The 20,487-nt window shown below is 41.2% G+C and overlaps 1 protein-coding gene and 1 long non-coding RNA gene across 2 annotated transcripts in view; one reads left to right on the top strand and one right to left on the bottom strand.

The window, feature by feature from the left end:
• Positions 1-2,412, bottom strand: part of LOC132363746 (uncharacterized) — a 32,498-nt gene extending 30,086 nt beyond the window's left edge. The window contains exons 1-2 of the long non-coding RNA XR_009502653.1: positions 2,083-2,412; positions 214-299 (exon numbers count right to left, since the gene is read on the bottom strand). This is a non-coding gene — a long non-coding RNA (uncharacterized LOC132363746). The remainder of the gene's footprint in view (positions 1-213; positions 300-2,082) is intronic.
• Positions 2,413-2,568: 156 nt separating this feature from the next.
• Positions 2,569-19,234, top strand: RRAGC (Ras related GTP binding C). The gene is made up of 7 exons (XM_059919398.1): positions 2,569-2,903; positions 4,613-4,816; positions 5,784-5,983; positions 8,555-8,669; positions 9,643-9,785; positions 12,065-12,213; positions 16,333-19,234. The coding sequence occupies exons 1-7, from the start codon at positions 2,667-2,669 to the stop codon at positions 16,482-16,484; spliced, it is 1,200 nt and encodes a 399-aa protein (XP_059775381.1). The 5' UTR covers positions 2,569-2,666; the 3' UTR covers positions 16,485-19,234.
• Positions 19,235-20,487: the final 1,253 nt, after the last annotated feature.

The raw sequence follows: 20,487 nt of genomic DNA, 5'->3' as shown, positions 1-20,487 counted from the left end.
CAGGGAGACTTGGCTTCCTTAAGCAATTGGTATGACAGTCCCTTTGTGGACAGGCAAGTAGAAATTTTTTCTGGCAGCCAACCCTCATTTGCTTTTTTCCCAGTGGGACTGGTATTAATATTTATGTAAGTCAGATGACTGTCTCTTGTACCATCCTTTTGAACAGAATGGCAACCTGTGGGTTGGATAATCAGACCTTTTGGGGGAACTGACCTGCTTAAACTGCTGTATCAGTCAGTGCTATGAATTCAGGGTCAGCCTGGCCTCTGGAGGTCCTCTTGAACATTTCTATCAAGGATCTGGATGAAGACAGTATACAAGAAGATGCTCAATGGAGTAAAAAAGGATCCGATCCGTTTAGTTTCTGTTTGTTTCAGCTGCCTTACCTATAAAATGTAGATTTCGTTATCTTGCCTACCTCACAAGGTATTGTAAGGATCAAATTAAACATAATGGATGTAAAAGTACCTTGCAAATTGTAAAGGACTACATATGGGTCAGATGGTAGTAATGCTAATTCTCTAAGTGCCACAAAGTTGGAAGGGCTGGTTGGTAGACTATATTGAAATGAGCTTGAAAATGATCAACAATTTGAAGTACCTAAACTTCACAGCCTAAGCCAAAAAGTTGAAATGTCAAGTCTTACATTTAGGTTAAAAAAAGTAGCTATACAAGTTTAGGCACTAGGATTGCTGACAAAGTACTAGTTCCAGTGACTATCAATGTGAACCACTTATACTTCATGGATATTAAAAAAAAAAATTCCATTCTGGAAAGCATTAATATTGTCCAGGTGCTAAAAGTCACTCTGAAGGCTGTATTGGTCAGTACTGCATTGTAGGTGTCAGACATTTGATGGATGTTGACAAGCTCAGTTGCATATAAAGGAGAGTGCATTTGAAACTATAAGGCTGTGTTGTCCATTACGGTAGCCACTAGCCACATCTGGCAATTAAAATTAACCAAAATTAAAAATTCAGTTCCTCAGTCACACTAGCAACAATTGAGCAGTGTAGATGTAGAACATTTCTATCATCAGAGGAAGTGCTATTGGATGTTACTGTAGAAGGAATGGCTGAAGGAACTGAGTATGTTTAATGTGGAACAAAGAAGACAGTGGGTAATGAAGACTGTAATCTAATATTTGAGATGCTGTCGTGAAAAAGATGAAGACCACTGCTTATAGGTTCTGGTATATAAGCTCCAGGGAGTGTGATTTTGGGCCTGAATAAGAGACTTTTAAACAAAATTTTACCACAGTGGAATTGGATGCCTGTTGAGATAGTGAGCTCTCTTCCCTGGGATCTATTGAAGTGTATGCTGCATGTCTATCAGTCAGAGACACTGTAGAGTGGATTCTCTTTAGGTGAGAGGTTGGACTAGATGACCTCTAAGTATGTGTCCTACCTCTAACTTCGACATTCAGACAGAACCAAGTCCCAGATTTGCATACATGCTTTCCCTTCATAATCAAGAAGTTAGTTTCCTTGGAAGATCAGTACCACCACCCACGCTCCCTTCAGGAAGAGGATCCTCTTTTGTCAAATTTCCAATTCTAAAGCCTGACCAAAGAGTAAAAATTCCTCTAGCTTTCCCAAACATATTGGTGATAAGCATTTGCTTTGGTTTGCTTTCTTTATTCATTCCTTTGGTTTCTGATCTGAAGGAGGTCATAGAAGATGCAATGTTCTACGGGTGGACAGAATTACTGAAGAAGTAGGCTTTGGGTGGGGAGGAGGGGGAATCTGGTCCTGATGAGTGTGAAGTGGCAGGAGTATTCACTGTCAGTGATTTGCTGAAGAAAGAGGATAAGATATTCTCCCTTGCTTGCACTTGCTTTCCTATCAGGGTCCAGTTACCTGCTAGAACGAACTATCTCACCCATGACTCTGCCTTGGTTGAGGCTTTGCCCTCACTCTGGCTGGCTCCTCCTTCATACCTTTGCACATCCCAACCATATCCATCCTTCTAGAACTATTCAGACGCCAGCTCCTTAGAGATGCTCCCATCCACCCAACTCCCGAGCATTTTAATCTGTACCTTTGACCTTACGATTTGATATCTCGTACGGAAACTACTTACGCAGAGGTCCGATCCCCAGTAATCTTGAAGCAACTTGAGGGCAGGCAGGGTCCAAGGCGGTTCCAGTTCTTTGCCCCTTGTGCCCCAGGACTTCGCGGGCATCAATAAATATTGGTTGGGCGAGCACAATAGTAGTAGTAGGACAGTCAATTCTCCCAAGTGCCCAGAGAGCATCTCCCATTGTGATGGCCTCCGGAGCCCGGAAGAAAGCAGGAGAGCGGTGAGGAGCAAGGTGCGTGGCTGGGCAGGACCGAAGTGCGGGCTGGGGCGGAGGGCAGAGGGCTCAGGGCTCGGTCGGGCCGGGCCACCCTCCTCGTGACTCCTCCTCCCCCCTCCACGGCTCCGAGTCAGGTGATTCCGGGCACGTGACGGGCACCACCTACCTTGCTGCTCCCGAGTGGCAGCTCGGGCGGCCAATGAGGGGCCGGGTCCGGGCGCCGAGCCTATGAGAGACGGGCTCCGGGGGGCGGGCCGCATGGCGGTGGCGGCTGCCGGGGGCGGTGGCGGCGGCGGCCTGGGGAGGCGGCGGCCTGGCTCGGCCTGGCGTGGCCTGTCAGGGCGCGGGCGGCGGCGGCTCCAGCACCATGTCCCTGCAGTACGGGGCGGAGGAGACGCCCCTCGCCGGCAGTTACGGCCCGGCGGACTCGTTCCCAAAGGACTTCGGCTACGGCGTGGAGGAGGAAGAAGAGGAGGCGACAGCCGCGGGCGGCGGGGTTGGGGCGGGGGCCGGCGGAGGCTGTGGCCCGGGGGGCGCTGACAGCTCCAAGCCTAGGATTCTGCTCATGGGGCTCAGGCGCAGCGGCAAGTCCTCCATCCAGAAGGTGAGTGGGGCCTCGCCGGCCCCTCCGCCCCTCCCCCTCCCTCCTCTCCCCGGGGGCGCGGGTGGCCGCCGGGGGGGAGGCCCCGAGGAGGGCGGCGGCCGGGCTGTCCCAGCGCGCTTTCTCTTCTCCTCCGGGGAGCAGAGCCTGGGCGCGGCCCTCGCCGGGACCCCGATCTTGGAGTCCACGCCCAGGTCAGCCGAGGCCGACTGGGTCCCCGCGCTCCCCGAGTGGCCGGAGCGAGGCAGGTGCCCGTGGCACCGCCTGGGACCTCGCCTCCTGGGGCCCAGCCCCTGTGCCATTCACGAAACTGAGACTTGCTCCCCGGTTCTAACTTGGAGAACTTCCCACACTCCCTCCCCGGACCCGGTTGTGTTTGTGTCTCTCACTTCAGGTGATCTGAGTTTTCAGGGCTTCCCAGGTGAGCCCCAGGGAGCAGCGTCAGAAAGAGTAGTGACTAACTCTTTGGCCTTTGTAGTGCCTGCTCTTGTTACTAGTACGAAGGAGACTTCACTGTGACATTTGTGGGATTTGGGGGCTGTTCTTCCACCTATTTTAGTACTTGTGGCCCGGTGAGTGTAATTACTAGTGATTTTCCCCCGTTTGTGTGTGGCTACAAAAATCTTGAGACCTGGAGAATATTTGCAGACCTTTGTCAGTCCATGTGCTTTCACTTGGGGAATGTCGGGAACGGATGGAGGGTTCCTCACTTTTTAATGAGGGGGAAATAGAGGCAGGGTTGACCTCCTTCATCAGCCATCGCTCTTACACACAAAGTGAGCTGGCGATAAAATGCTAGATACCTGGCCTTTTGCCCTTTCCACTCTGTTGCAGAGGTCTCTCCAAAATAAATCTCTGCATGATATTCTGTAGACATGATGTTTTTAAAAAGTAGCCTTCTTCCACATGTAATGGATTACTGTGTTTTATTTATCTTACTTTTACCTTTACAGCAAAATCTGAGTACATTTATGGTAGGTTTTTAGCAAACTGATTTTAATTCTTTTCACTTGTTACTCACTAAGCCTTGGGAGTAACTATCCATTTTCCTCATCTAGAAAGTAACAGGCAAATTTTTGTGTTAGAATTGTATAGATTGTGATAATTATGATTCTTAACAATTGCCTTTACCATTTCTTTGGGAGCTGTCTTTTCCCTGTCAACCCCCATTCTTTCCCCTCCCCACATATATTCCTCCTCCCTCAATATGTCACTTTCTGCTTGGTATAATTTGCCTTTGTTTCATTTTTTCCACAAGACTGCAAACCCATTGAGGGCAGGGTCCAGTCAGTTTCATTTCTGATTATTTCTCAGAGCCTGATGTGGGCATTCCGATAAGTTTTCAGTGAACAAAACTGCCTAAACTTTAGCTATAAGTTTTCATAATCTTAAAGCAGATTTTGGCAGAATTGATAGTTTTACAGAAAAAAAAATCAAACTGAAATGAGAGACATTGCTACTGCTAGTATTGAATACAGACAGAAAATAGCAGAAACGTTTCAGCTTTTCTGGTGATTTGGTTTCAATAATTTGGTGTCTTCTGTTAGAAGTTAAAGGATAGTGGGTTCCAGTGGATACACCATTCACTTTTTACCTCTTTTAAAATTTTTGCTGTAGGATCAAGTTCTTTAAATTATGTTAATTCAGGGTGGAGTTCTGTATTGTAAATAAAAAGTGGAGTAGTCATTAAATTGTTTTCTTTCTTTTGACAGGTGGTGTTTCATAAAATGTCACCCAACGAGACCCTCTTTTTGGAAAGTACCAACAAGATTTACAAAGATGACATTTCAAATAGCTCCTTTGTGAATTTCCAAATATGGGATTTTCCTGGGCAAATGGACTTTTTCGACCCTACTTTTGACTACGAGATGATCTTCAGGGGAACAGGAGCTTTGATATATGTCATTGATGCACAGGTAGTTAGAAATGATACTGTTTACTTTTCTTCTCTGGTGACGGAAGATGTAGGAACAAAGGAAAGTTGTTTATTTGTCATGTGCTTCTTGCAGCTTATTTCTTGGCCAGTAGATTCCCTAACAGTGCAAGAGATGTACCTGCAGAGGTGCTTTGGGAACAGGCATGCCGTTGTACAAGTACAGAATATCAGATGACTAGGAGATACGGTTTATATCCCTGAGTTCTAGTTAGTGAGCAGCGTTCCGTTTTTGTTAATAGTAGATATTGCTGTACTCTATTAACTATTACAGTAGTGATGTCACTCACTGAAAAGGTCTCATCAGTGCCCATAATATAAGGAGGAATGTGAGAACTGAGTCAGTAAATAGTAAAGTGAATAGTTTCTTTAGTTGACCAAGTAGGGTTTAGCCCAACTAGCACTTATTGAGGGCCTAGCATGTGGCGGGCACTCAGACTGATGGGACGTGTCTCCATCCTTAAGAATCTTACTTTTTCTAAGCTTAAGCGTTAGTTAGGAATGCTTTCTGAGTGACAGGCTCTGTAATGGATGCTTTCGTATACATGACCTAATTAATTTCTTCACAAAACTGGGAGGTAGGTACTGTAATTCCGATTTTATGGATGAGTAAACTGAGATCACAGAGTTTAAGCAACCTGCTTAAAGTCACACATCTAATGAATGGCAGAGCTGGGATTACTTTAAAAATTCTTTTGGGAAGAAGTGTCCATTTCCCGTTTCCTTTCCTTATATTATCAGTATTAAAAATTACAAGCATTAACTTGGTAGTTGAATTCTTTATCTTGAGCGATTGAAAATCTGTTTAGTGGTATAAGTTAATATATTTGGATGTTTGAATATTTATGAATAATTAGGATAATATATTTTCTGTGGTTGGGGAAAGAGGTAGTTTGAGGCTTTCTTAACGTAAGATTTCTTTTTAAAAAATATTTTGTTCTGACTTACAGGATGACTACATGGAGGCTTTAACAAGACTTCACATTACTGTTTCTAAAGCCTACAAAGTTAACCCAGACATGAATTTTGAGGTTTTTATTCACAAAGTTGATGGTCTGTCTGATGATCACAAAATAGAAACACAGAGGGACATTCATCAAAGGGCCAATGATGACCTTGCAGATGCTGGGCTAGAAAAACTCCACCTTAGGTAACAACCTGTGTGTTTGATATGAGAGCCCTGAAAAGTGTGTAAATGTATTCCCATCTCTGTCATTACAAACACGTAGCTCTCTGTTACCGGTATACCCTTCCCAAATCTGTAATGTTTTTGATCTCTTTGTTGTTGAATTCAAGCAGGTTTGGGAGCCTGATGTTATTGAGAAGTTACTTTCCCCCTTTTTTGCATTTTCCCAGAGGTGGAAGTCATGTGAAGTGTGTTTCTGTAGGTGTGTTTACAAATTCATCTCAGGAGACTGGAGTCAGGCTGTTTCCTCATGGCATAAATCTGCTTTGGGGCTCCCCTCTCTTGGTTTCATTATTATTATTATTATTATTATTATTATTATTATTTTCCTTCTTGCCTCAGTTCAAGGAATCTCTGTCGCATTTGTTGTAAAAGTCTGTAGCTTGAGCTTCCACAGTATTTCTTTCAGTAGGAAGAGCCTTTTAAAGAGGGTACACTTTAAAGTCTGGACTCTAATGTATCTTGTTTATGTTTTTTAAAACACTTTATGCTTTTATGAATCTCTAAAAATTGGGTTAAGTGAGTGTATCTTATCAAGTTTAAAGAACTCTCAAGTTTAAAGAACTGCCGATTCATAAGTAAATATTAAGAAATTATTAAAGAACACCTACTAGATAGGATTGATGATTTGTGTACTTGTGTTCTGAAAGTGTATAAGAAATACTTCCTACATCTTATTTATTTATTTTTTTATGGTTTAGGTAGAAATGACTAATAAAAAGTACCCAAGAAAATGTTCTTTTGATGATATAAACAGCTTAAAGGGGAAGCAGGCGAGAGACAAACCATAGCTATTTCCTTATCCCTGGTCTGTTATAATGACTTTTCTATAGGCTCAAGCCAACCCCCATTTTTCAACCCCTAATATTCTCTAGTGCCTCTGGCTCCAAGATCTTTCTGTTATTCTCCTAGGAAACCACATAGAAAAGTCTCATTGACCTCTAGCCTGGATTAAAATATGTGCAAGTAATTCAGGCTTTAAAAAAATTCAGCAGTATTTGTAGGAGAAAGTGAAAGTATCTTCCCATAAAATTCTTCAATCTTATTCTTCCACCATGAATGATGGATTTTAAGCCATGATTATCCTGTGTTCTCCAGTGCCCATGGGAACCCTTCTCATCCTCTTAACACCATGTCTGTGTCCCTTTCCAGGGCATCCCACCTCACTGGTACGCAACATCCCTTTTTCCAGTTCTCTGTGGGACGCTAGGCCTTGTTAACAGCATTAAGCTTTATTAATAACTAGCAGGCCTATGGATGAGGCTGTATTTGATTTCCAATTTCCAGAAACTTAGCTTACTATAAAATGCCCTGTGGCTTGGAGGTTCTTCCCTGTCCCCATCCGCCTCCAAGCCTCATAGTTCCTGCAGGACCTTCTCACACTGCTAAAATATTCCTTTGACCCTAGTGCCTGTGGGGGGATCATCTTGGTCTCACCTGTGCCGTTGTTCTAACATCTAGATTAGAGCCCCATCTAGGTTAGCTTCTTAGGTGAGCTCTTTGAAAGTATCTTTAAATTAGGTACAAAGTGTGATATAAACAGTTATGTGTCTCTGACTTTGTAATTTGTGTTTGTAATTATATAATGGATACAACTTTATAACGAAGAGTATATTTCCTGAGTGAAAAAGTAGGTATTTCCTGAGTGAAAAAGTAGGTACAGTAGGTAAAAGTAGACCACACTGTTATTGTTAAAGGTCTCTCTCTCAAATACGTGTTTTGTTAAATCTACAAAATTTACTTCACTGTCTGTCCTCTTAGGCCTCCAGATAGCTGTTCCATTCTCTCTAGAGCCCCTGCTCTCATCCTCCTTAATATGTTATTTACATAAATTCTAAGCTCCAGTTTTATTCATTTATTTATTCACCAGATGTTTATGAGCACTCTTCAGGGTAGTGGGCCTGCAGCTGTGAGCAAGGCTGACAGAGTCTCTGTCCTCATGGAGCTTATATTCTGATGAATGAGACAGCTCAGAAGCACTTATAAATAAATGTATCGTATAATTTTAAGTACTTACCAGTGCTGTGAAGAAAAACAAATTAGGGGAAAGGGGTTGAATGTAATGGGTACAGGGGTACTATTTTAGGTAGGGGGGTCAGGAAGGAACTTTCTGAAGCGGTAACATTTTAGTAGAGACCTGTATTGTATTCTTATTTAATAAATGTCACCTATCTCCTATGAGCTTTCTCTTGGTTTTTCTCTTGGTTTTTGTCAGTTATGGGCTTAAGAAACCAAGGTTTTTGGATCAGATTGCAAAGACTTAGGTGAATATTCAGGTTTCTGCATCTGAAAATGCTTTCCTGAGTACTGCCTCAATTGCCCTCTGTGTAAATGCGATAAAGGGATGGAGAGCTACAAGCCAGGTGGGGAAACTGCATTTGTCATCTTGCATGATGGGGATGGTACACAAGATAAAGAGGCTTTATTTGAACTTACAGAAATCAAATGTTAAGAAACTTAAAATTTTATGTATCATGATAATTGTCACTGGACTTAAGATTTTTCAAATTAATCAAACTATGTTGTGTTTTTCAGCTTTTATTTGACTAGTATCTATGACCATTCAATATTTGAAGCCTTTAGTAAGGTGGTGCAGAAACTTATCCCACAACTACCGACCTTGGAAAATCTATTAAATATCTTTATATCAGTAAGTGAGCTATTTAATTCACTGTAGTTTCTGGTTCCGTTTTTGTTGAATATATTTGTGTTATCAAGTTCTCCAAAAAATGGCTGGAATTAGTCTGAATCAAGCTTAAGGACTAATGATACAATTAAATGTAAAGTAAGTAATAAAAACGTTTAAAAAATGGCTTATTTTCTAAATTTTTTCCTTAATACTCACTTTTTTTGTTTTAAAATGCCCTGATGAAAAATTTTCTCATGCTTTCTGAATTAATATCTTCATGGTATCTGTTTCCTGAAGGAAGAGTAGAAAGTAGCGTAGACTGGGTTTTGGGAATTGGACTTAATCTCTGCCTTACTGGAGGTCACATTGAAAAATTGATCCTTTCCTTGCTAACTATAATCTGTGTCATATTTCACATTTCTTATTTTGAGGATTCAGCTTAATAAAAAAGGATATTCTTCCAATAAATTCAGCATTCAGCCACTATATTTCCCAAACATTTCTTTGAAGGACTCAATGTGTAGTGATCCCCAATTCTTTTGGCTTTTTGGGTTATGCTAGATGTTAACGTGAAACATTCTTTAATGGTTTGCTAATTGCCACATCAAGCCTTTCTGGTAGCAAGGTCACTTGAATCAGAGATTGATTATTGCCACAAAAAGGATTATTGAAAATGTAGCATGGCTTGATTTTTGGAGAATTTTTTGGGTGTGTGTGCGGCGTCTTAGGAAATAATTCATTTAAGTAAAGAGGATGAAGAAAAAACAAATTTGACTGGTGCGATTATGTCAGTAAATCAGAGCAGAGAAATAATTCCACTTTTATTCTTTGGATAAGAGAAGTGTCTCCTAAGCAAGTACTATTTGCTCTTTTGGTTTTAGGTTGTATAATTAAAAATGCTCTTGGATGTTAATCAGTGATTCAAGATCTTTGATAAGTTTACAAATTGTGATTCTTAAAAAAAAAAATGAACACTCAATTTTGTTTTTTCAAGAATTCAGGTATTGAAAAAGCTTTTCTCTTCGATGTTGTCAGCAAAATCTACATTGCAACGGACAGTTCTCCTGTGGATATGCAGTCGTATGAACTTTGCTGTGACATGATTGATGTTGTAATTGATGTGTCTTGTATATATGGGTAAGTTGTACATATATATTTCTGCAAGATCTCAGATATGGGGAAGACTACCAGCTTGATTTGTCAGGGGGATTAATTTCTGAGGCGTCTAGCAAGTACTGTATGAAGTAGAATTGTTCTGACCGTAGTGCTTCAACTTGGAGCATGATTTCTGTGTGGGTGGGCTGCTGGGTCTTACTCCTTCGGAATAGGTGGATGAGAGCGGTGTGACTAGTGCCAGACTTACTATCACTGAAAGTTTCACCTGCTATTATTTGGGGGGTTTGTACTGTGTCTTCTCGCTACTGCGACTTAGCTAGATCAATAAATAAGATTAATTATTTAAAACACTCTGAATAACAAAGTATGTACTGGTTCCTAATTTAATCTCAGGTTTTGTGGAACTGAGGGATCCTTAATCTTTCAGAAAGCTCAGAAACGAGAAAATCAGAATTCTGGATGTCAGAAGAACTTATAAACATTTGACCTGTACATCTCAGTTTCCAAAATAAGTCTCTAAAATATAAACTCTTGTTTTATGCAAATTTACCACACTCTATACAGAAATTTGTAAAAGCTGGCAAAGAAGTGATTTTGTAGAATAGCCCAGAGGACAAGTGAAAACTTTGGTGAACTTACTGGTGTTTCAAAAGCCAGTAACCTCTGCAGCCTCTAATAGCCCAGATTCATCTCATGTATTAATGTCAGTCCTCACAATGCGATTTCTTGATGCTCTGACATTACCTTTGCTTTCTGATACCTGTGTCCTTTATCTGTTGTTCCTCTCTGCTCCACCTAGTCTAAATTCCTCTTTCATCTCTCTGTCCCTACCCTTTACCTTGCTCTCTCCGCCTGACTTGTCAGTGTCTTTGTCCAGCTGCCTCTGGGTAGGAGAATGCATTTGTGTTACCTCTTCTTTACCTGTCTATTCTTGTCTTGCATTCCTGTCTCCCTTTCAGTTTTGTGACTATATGCTCTCCTTTGTTTTTATTCTTTCCACAGTGAAAATGAGATTTTGTCCGTAGGTTATGCAGAAAAGTTTCATGTTCCTATTCCTAATTTTAAAAATGGATGAATAGAACATTCGCTTTTTCTTTAAAACAAATCAAATTTTCATAAGCCAATTTTTATAACTAAAAAAATCAAATTTAGTCATAAAGTTTATTTTCAGTATAAGGTACACTGTAAACTACATTATATATGATAAAGTACATTATAAAAAAGAAGAGAAATAGCTATTACTTCGTTATTCTTAACACAATATATGGGTGCAATTCGGTATGCTTTATTGAAGTTCAGTTTGCTGCTTATTTGATTTTTTTTTTTTTTTTTGGCCTGCATTGGGTCTTCATTGCTGCGCGTGGGCTTTCTCTAGTTGCGGCGAGCAGGGCTACTCTTTGTTGCAGTGTGCGGGCTTCTCATTGTGGTGGCTTCTCTTGTTGCGGAGCACGGGCTCTAGGTACACGGGCTTCAGTAGTTGTGGCACGTGGGCTCAGTAGTTGTGGCTTGCGGGGTCTAGAGCACAGGCTCAGTAGTTGTGGTGCACAGGCTTAGTTGCTCTGTGGCATGTGGGATCTTTCTGGACCAGGAATCGAACCTTTGTCCCCTGCATTGGCAGGCGGATTCTTAACCACTGTGCCACCAGGAAGTCCTGCTTACTTGACTCTTGATTTACGTTTTTTGAACGGGACCGTATTTATTTATTTTAGTTTTTGTATTTACTCCTTTTTCGCTGATGGCAGTTTTCATATTTCAGGTCCTTCTTTATTTGTAGAGGGTGTCAGCACCAATTAGTGTGAGGGAAGATTGGAAACCTGCTGTGTTCCATGCATCCTAGGTGAACAAGGTGATGTGAGCGCATGGAATGAATACTGCAGCATGGGCTGGGCACCCATAGCTAAACGCAGCTTCTGTTCCAATAAGGGCGAGCCGGCATTCTCCCTTCTCAAAAGACATATACACACTCCCAAACGTAAACTAGCTAGCTAGTGGGAAGCAGCCGCATAGCACAGGGAGATCAGCTCGGTGCTCTGTGACCACCTAGAGGGGTGGGATAGGGAGGGGGGGAGGGGGGGAGGGAGGGAGATGCAAGAGGGAAGAGATATGGGAACATATGTATAATTGATTCAGTTTGTTATAAAGCAGAAACTAACACACCATTGTAAAGCAATTATACTCCAATAAAGATGTTAAAAAAAAAAAAAGATGTTCAGGAAACTGGGTGGAAAGCCTTATTGTGCAAATGTGACAAAATGCTGAGTTGGGAAACCTCTAATGAATGATACTTTGTTTTAAAACAGGTTAAAGGAAGATGGAAGTGGAAGTGCTTACGACAAAGAATCTATGGCCATCATCAAGCTGAATAACACAACGGTCTTGTATTTAAAGGAGGTGACTAAATTTTTGGCACTGGTCTGCATCCTTAGGGAAGAAAGTTTTGAACGAAAAGGTAATGCATTTTAAAAAGCTTTCTTTACGTTCTTTGTCATAATTTCTTAGGTTCTTGAAAGCAAGAAAAAACAATATTGCAGTGTTAGAGGATTTACCAGCTCAGACTACTTTTGTACCTTCCCGTCCACGTACAGTGCAGACTTTCTCCTGCCTTTTTTTGGTCTTTTATTTTAAATCAAGTTTTTTATTCCAGCCTCTCTGATTTTACATCCTTCCATTACCTGTCTAACTGCCTACGGTTTGGCTTTCCACCTGAACCAGTCTGCTGAGGCTGTTTGAGAGGTTACCTGGTCTCCTTCTTGCTGCATTCAGTGGCCTTTTCTCATTCTGTGGCCTCTTCAGGCTTCTGAAGCATGTGACCCTGTCAGTCCCTCCTCTCTCAAGCTTTCTTCTCCCTGCTTCCCTAAAGCAGAACTCGCCGGGTTCTTCTCTGTGTTTGTTTCTCTGACCACCTGTCCTGTTTCTTCTGTTTTTCTTTTTCTGAGTGTTCTTCAGAGCCAGGTCTCCTGCTCACTTCTTCACTTAATTCTCCTGGTCAGCGCATCTCATCCGTGCCTTCAGTTAATCTTCTCTGTGTAGTTGATTGAAAAATTCACCTCTCCAACTCTGGCTTGGGTCTGTGTTTCCATCCTGTGTTTGGAGCTGTTAGTAAGACATCTTCACTTAAATATTTTATCTTGTCCATGGTGTCAAAAACTGATGAATATTTTCCCCTTTGTTTCATGACCCTCCCGGCTACTCTACTTCTGTTACTCGTTATGCCATTTTTCTGGTGCCCAAGCTTAGCTATGTGCAGTCAGGTAGTCGTATGGTGTAATTGCCCATGAGGCTCTTGCAGATCATCTCACAGAGGGCATTCTGTGTTTTCCTTTTTCCATTCTTTTCCTGTGTTTACATTCAGTTTTCATCAAATCTTACATTTGTTTCTTGGAACTGTTTCTCGGGTGTCCTTTCCATTTCCACTGTTGGTGACTCCAATCCGGGTCCTCATTCCTCCAGCCTGTGGTGCTGCATTCAACGTATATATTAAGGGCTCAGCATGTATCATCTTTTATTCTAAAGGCAGACTAGTTTTCAGAAAATTCCTTTTATCATGTTATTTAACTACTCAAGGATCTATAGTAACTCTCTGTTATTCACTGCAACAAGTCCCTGCTCTTCTGCCTGGGTTTTTGTGATATTAATTAATATTGAATGAATTAATATTATTTCACTGATGTTGATATTAATGAAATATTTTAGATATACAAAGTGTTTTGGGTACAAGAAAAATGTGAGTATTCACCTTTGAGCTTAAGAACTGAAACATGACAAATACATATTTGTCTTCTGTGTGTTTCTCAGTTGAAACCCCCCTCTTGCGCTCTGTTGTAGTGTTTTCTTTTTCCTGTGCATGATTTAGTCTTTCACTTCATATCTATCCTTAAACAATATAGGGTATTATGTATCTTTGTGTAAATAATGTCCACATGTAAGTTGTCTTCTGCAACTTGCTTGTTTCTCTTCATTCAAGATTGTTTTTGAGATTCATCCATATCGATAGATGTAGCTCCAGTTCGTTCATTCAGTTGTCACTGCCACACAGTAGTCTATGGAGTGCATGTACCACAATTTATATTCTTCTTGCTGGACATGTAGATGATTTTTAAGATTACAAATAGTTTTGCAAGAAATGCTCATGAACAAGTTTGCCTTTGCACATATGGAGAATTTCTCAAGAGTAATAAGTATTTAGGAGTGGAATTTATAGAGGACATATGTCTTCAGCTTTATTAGGCATTATTGAATTGCTCTCCAAAGTGGCTTTATTTTCACCCCAGACAGTGCTTTGTGGGAATTCTTGTCACTTCAGGTCCTTGATAATGTTTGATATTGTTAGACTGTTTAGTTATTGTCAGTCTGGTAGGTGTGAAATGGTATCTCATTTGGCTCTGGTTTTTATTTCTTTACGGGTTAGAGCAAGCATCTTTTTCACTGCAGGTACCCTTTTATGTCTGTTCAGGTGCCTTCTCTGGTAATTTATCTGTTCATATACTTTTATCTTTTTTGTACTGTGTGTTTTTTGTACTTCTTAGGAGTTCTTTATTTTTCTCCATTCTAATCTTTAAAAATTTTAAAAACTTTTGGTTATGGAAATTTTCAAGTATACACAAAAGTAGACTAGCACAGCAATTCCATGTACCCATCTCCCTGCTTTCACAGTCATCAAGACATGGTCAATCTTATTTGCTGTATATCCTCCTCACAACTAAATTATTATCTTTTGCTCTTTTGTTGTGGAAACTGTCAAACATAAAAAAGTAGAGAAAATAATGTGAGGAACCCCTTTTTATCTATCACCCAGATTCAACAGTTATCAAAATCATAGCCATTCTTATTTGCTTGCTATACCTTTTTCCCTACTGGGTTATTTTGAAGCAAATCTCTAACATCAAATCATTTTGTCTATACAGATTTCAGCAGGCATCTGTAAGAGGTAGTGTGCTTTCTAAAGCATAGCAGTATTACCATCAGTAGATGTGTTTAAAAAAAAAAAATTAACAGTGATTTCATAATATCGTCAAATATCCAGCCAGTGTTCACATTTCCTTGATTGTCAGTTTAATTTTACCATTTGCATAGAAGTCAGTTTTAATGTAGTTGAACTTATTAAAACTTTTATTTTTTCCTGAATCTGAAGGACCTCCGTAATTTGACTCTAACCTGCTTATTCAGACTCCATTCCCAGTACTTCTCCCCAAAATTCTCTGCCCCTATCTCCAGCCAGACCAGTGTCTTTCCTGTTTTCCACCTGTGTGCTGTGTTTCCTCATTGCCAGCTCCCTGCTGTTGTCTTGAGATTCTGCTCTTCTTTCCTGCCTGATTAAATCCTGCCCGTATCCTCAGAGCTCTGCCTCACACCTGCAGCTTTCATTGCTGCTCTTGCCCTGCACTTGGCTCTCCCACCTTTGGACTTCTTTCACAGTAGTCATTTTAACATCAGATTGTTGTGATTTCTTTCTTGTGTGCTGTCTGTACATCCCAGTATCCTCGAGGATGTAAGTCCTCTCTTTCTGCTCTGCCCTTCTCAGCACTGGCTTCTATTCTCAAGTTCTCCTCGTGATCTGGAATGGCTCCTGGAGCTCCAGCAATCTTATCCATATTCTGGACATTAAGGAGGAATGGGGAGGAATAGGGAAGTCTTCCTTTTAAGGAGACTTCACAGAAGTCTCACACACTTGAATTTATCTCAGTGGCCAGAATTGGTCATGTGTCCATATGTACCTGTAGGGAGCCCTTTGTTTGACCAAAATCTTATCTGGAAGGCAGTTCATAAAGCAGATGAGGATGGAGCTGCCTTACCTCCCCTATAGGGGAAGCAGGCTTCCTGAGGCTCTGCCTGATGGGCCTCTCTGACACCTCCCAACCCCATGGCTCTACTGAGCAGTTTGCAAAACTGTTGTTCCAACTGTTTCCTTCAGCTTTTCTCTGGCTGCCTCAGAGACTTGTAAAAGGAAAAGCTTGATAAATCAAAAAGTATTTTACTTTCACTTTAGATTTCATTGTAAATTTTCTTAGCAAATTTGTCTTCCTGATTGCTTTTTTATTTTTTAATTTTTTTATTTTTAAAAAATTTTTATTTATTTATTTATGGCTCTGTTGGGTCTTCGTTTCTTGTGCGAGGGCTTTCTCTAGTTGTGGCAAGCGGGGGCCACTCTTCATCACGGTGCTCAGGCCTCTCACTATCGCGGCCTCTCTTGTTGCGGAGCACAGGCTCCAGACACACAGGCTCAGTAATTGTGGCTCATGGGCCCAGTTGCTCCGCGGCATGTGGGATCTTCCCAGACCAGGGCTCGAACCCGTGTCCCCTGCATTGGCAGGCAGATTCTCAACCACTGCGCCACCAGGGAAGCCCCTGATTGCTTTTTTATTTACCCTGTTCACTTCCAGGCCCCAGAGGTAACCAGTGTTAACACTTGGGCATACGCTTCATCATGTTTCCAGTGTGAAGAATTCCTCAATTGGATATATGTTTTTAAATACATATCAATTATTTTTTTTCCGTCACCAAATGTTTCCTAGTAGATAGTCTCACAGTTGACATTCAGGAGGCCTGATCTCCTTTTTCTCTCCTGCAGGTTTAATAGACTACAACTTCCATTGTTTCCGAAAAGCTATTCATGAGGTGTTTGAGGTGGGTGTGACTTCTCACAGGAGCTGTGGTCACCAGACCAGTGCCCCCAGCCTGAAAGCGTTGACACACAACGGCACGCCACGAAATGCCATCTAGCCTGAATGCCAGTGGTCGGGGTCTGTGCCAGCTTATTCTTCACTCCAGGGTCAGATGCCACGTGCTACAGGACATGGAAGTTGCCGCTTGTGGGAATCTGGTGCCTGTTGCACTAGAGACAAGGGGTAGAGTTTCTCATTTGGATGAAAACCCCTTCACCAGTGGTGTGCAACTGAAGCTACTATTTCTTTTTTTTAAAAAAATGGCAAAAAAGAATTCTATAGACCACAGACCTCAAGTGTCTTTCTCCTCTTGGGGGTCCTACTTTAAGTAGTTGGGATATTTTGGACCTGGAGATAACATCACTTACCCATCCTTACCAGAGAATGTTACTGTCAATTACCAGTTGAAAATAATAGAAAGAACTGAGTTTTTATATGCTTCGCTTAGATTTTCATTTGAGTAGTCTCTGAAAATCCTGCCTTGCTTAAGTTCTAACACTGCCTCTCAGATTTCAATTTTGGACCTTGCACACCTCAGACCTTCTAAATGCATTTGCTTGCTAACTCAGAAGACACATGGTCTGACTGCAGCAAAGGACATTCCTGTATTTGTTTCTGAAGAAATGAGAAAATTTTATGCTGCATCAAGTCGAGAGCAAGGCTCAACAGTGGCCGCTGCATTAGTTCCCTCGGAAGTGTTGAAGAACAAACTTTAAAACAGAAGAAAATTTTTGCACCTGTGTTTTGGGTACCAGATACCTGGGTTCTTGCTCCCACGTTAGATAAATGATTCTGATCACTGTAACAAAGGGAATTTAAAAAAAATTTGTTTTCCCCGCAATCTCCTCCTCTTAGGAGGGAAACTCATTATGTCACTGAATTATGTAGCTCACTTTTCTTTAAACTTGATACCAGCCCCCACATTCCTTTTATTCTGAGCTATCGAGATCCTTTAAGAATTGCTGTTTTGTTGATCCTGAATGACCCTAAGGCGCTGGTGGACTGCCCACTGGGACTTGAAGAGAGCACATGGCACCACGACGTGTTGTTAAACATACTTCGTCTTCAGTATTCTGACGCCAAGTGTCAACTGTGGTACTTTCTTCACCTAGGATATTAATTCATAATTGTTTCTTTTTGTTGAAGGTTGATACCCTTTTCCATTGACTTAAACTTACACGTTATTTTTACTCCACATGCCCAGTAGTCATATATTCCAAAGCCACTGGACCACTTGAGTACATAAGTGCCACTGTTTAATGAAATATGTATATTCAGGTCTGTAAACCTAACCGTGTGACTTGGAGTGCTTCCTGCAGACGATTCTGACTGTTGAGTATTTACATGGACCATGGTGATATCCAAAAAAAAAACGCTTTTATATTTATAGATTATTTCATTGAACTATATAAAATGGGTATCAATAAATGTATTTACTCCAGAATAAGTTTTTTATTTGCCTAAGGTAATAGAAGGTTGGGGTGATGGAACATTGGCTTGTCCCGCTCTGTCATTATCCATTTCTTCTTCTTCTTTTGCTGCCTCATGTGGTTAAAATGCCTTATGTTTCAGGACTTCCAAGTTCTGTCCTGTTGCAGGAATTTCATGCCTTGTGTCCAGATATCATCTCCTGGCCCATTTCTGTTTAGGGTAGGAGGTCTAGGTAAAAATGGTGTTTCATACCAACAGATCTCACTCATGGTGGGGAGTATCCAGGGCCTGGCATAATTGATGTATGATATCCAAACCAGGAAGCGGTTCAGTGGATGAGATGAGTAGAATACAGTATACAAAATTTGTACCGATTCCAGCTCATTTTTCATTTCTTCTGGTTTCTGAGATACTCATTATTGACCATTCAGTGTAAGTTCTGCTTACATAGTTAGGTTGGGTCTCAACTGGTTGGAGTAAAGTATACATCAGTTTATAGAAAGGAGGGAGGTAGAGGTTGAAAGATCTTTAATTTCATGATTGGATTACTTTAGTTAATTTTAAAACAATTGGAAATCACAAAAATAGATTTAAAAACTTAAAATACTATCTAATCCTGTATCCTTTTTCAAATTATGGGAACTGAAGTCCAGAGGAGTAAAGAACATTGTCTAGGGTAATAGATGGGATGAACATGTTAACTTAAACTCCAAATCAGGGTACTGTTGAGAGCGGAAGGGATGCCATTGATAATTATGCCAGAGCAATGGGTGTAAACTACGCTGTTCTGGGTAAACCAGGGGGCAACCCAGTCATAGATGTAGTTAGTGGTGAAGTGGGGGCCGGTGCTGCAGACCTGGCAGCCCAGTGCTGCCTGCCTCATCTCCAGCCTCAGGCTCCCATTGGCTCAATGGAGATGATGCCTCAAGATGAGTGTACCGTGGCACATAGGTGCCCAAGAAATATTTTTTCCTACTACTATGGAAAATTATAAATTCAGGGAGTGATTAAGGAGAACAGGTGAAAACTGGTGGAATAGAAATAAAGTGAATGAAGAAAGGGGACAACTCGGAAAAGGAAATGGAAAAATCAGAAAACTATCAAGGAGGGTTTGCCTGAAATGTTTTGCATCTCGATGGGTGTTTATCTGCACCTGGCTACCTCAGAGAGCTGGGAGAGATGGTGAAATAAAACCTTTTAAATCCTTTGCAGCAGGGTGTTTGAGCTGTTTTACATACCACTACCTCTCCTGTTCACACACATACATACACACATTCACACATGCACATGTGTACACACACAGACACGTATGTAATGATGTCCCAATACAGAATGCTCAAGTTATTTGGAATTGTATTAATTTACCTCCTACGTTTAGCATTCTTTGTGTACACAGAGAAGCAAGTGATTTTAAAGATAAAATTACGATTGTCACAAGCTTAATGTGTGTGATTCGTGGGCTTTGTTAAGATTCTCTATCTGTCCTGTTTTGTTTTGCAAATGCTGACAGCTCTTCCAGTTACATCCAGAAGAGGTTCATTAGTGGATATCATTATTGTTTTTCACCTAAGCTAGCAAAGTAACTTTAAACACTCCCCTTCTTTCCCCCAGAGACCCTGAAGGAACACAGTCTTCCAAGGGACTATAGGTGGCAGCTGAGCATAGCTGGAGCGTATTTCTGTTAATAGCATCTGCCTTGAACTGCTCCTACAGAGTTGGGAGTCTGGACGTGTAAAGAGCACGCAGGAGGGACGTGAAGGGACAGCAACTACTACAGATTATTTCAGGTGGTTTCTATGTGTATTACCTCACGTAATCTTCACAGTACCTGGTGAGGTAGGTCCTCTATTCTATCTGCAGATGGGGAAACAGGCCTGGAGAGGCCTAATAGTGAGTGGTGGAGCTAGAATTGGAATCCATGCAGTTTGATTCTAGAACCTGCATCCTTAAATCACCACTTGACCTTGCTTCCCTAGTAGGGAGGGAGGGTTTACTCATGGAGTGTTTTGCAGAAAATGAATTCTATAGTTAAATTTTGGAAACAGCATTCTGTAGTCTCTTCTTGGAGATTTACTATGTACAGTCAAATATTAAATTCTCTGAAAAGACCTGCAATAGAGAAATCTGTTTACCTTGGTTTATATCCCACGTTCCTAAGTTTGACTGTTTTAAGAAATGCCTATTCAAGCAGCATATAATAAATATACCGAAGGACACTTTCCAGGAATATTTTCAGTGGGATTGGAAATAGGATTTTTATTCCATTTCCCAAGTGTCTTAATACAACCATTAGTGGACTGGTGGTAAAATAAGAGGAAATCTTGTGCATTTTCACAATTGAGATGAGTAGCTCATGCTGTTCCTTCAGCCTGGAATCTGCTTCCCTTGGCTTATTCTGTTCATCCTACCAAGGTCAGCTTAAATGCCATATCTTCTACAAAAGTCCTCTAACCACTCCCCCTCCCCTGCACCTTGACATGGGTGGGTCTGTTCTCTGCTCCCTTTCTTGGTGACTTGCTTATCACCTGTCCTTATAGGTAGTGATGGGGAAAGCATATTTTCTAATCTGTAGCATTTCTCCAATATCCCGTATGTTGAAGAAAACCCATGCTCATTTAAATGTCCCTCAT

Source organism: Balaenoptera ricei, chromosome 1 (assembly GCF_028023285.1).
Source record: "Balaenoptera ricei isolate mBalRic1 chromosome 1, mBalRic1.hap2, whole genome shotgun sequence".
NCBI classification, from domain to species: domain Eukaryota; kingdom Metazoa; phylum Chordata; class Mammalia; order Artiodactyla; family Balaenopteridae; genus Balaenoptera; species Balaenoptera ricei.
The sequence above is the reverse complement of the archived record's forward strand: the minus strand, read 5'-3'. Positions and strand labels throughout refer to the sequence as shown.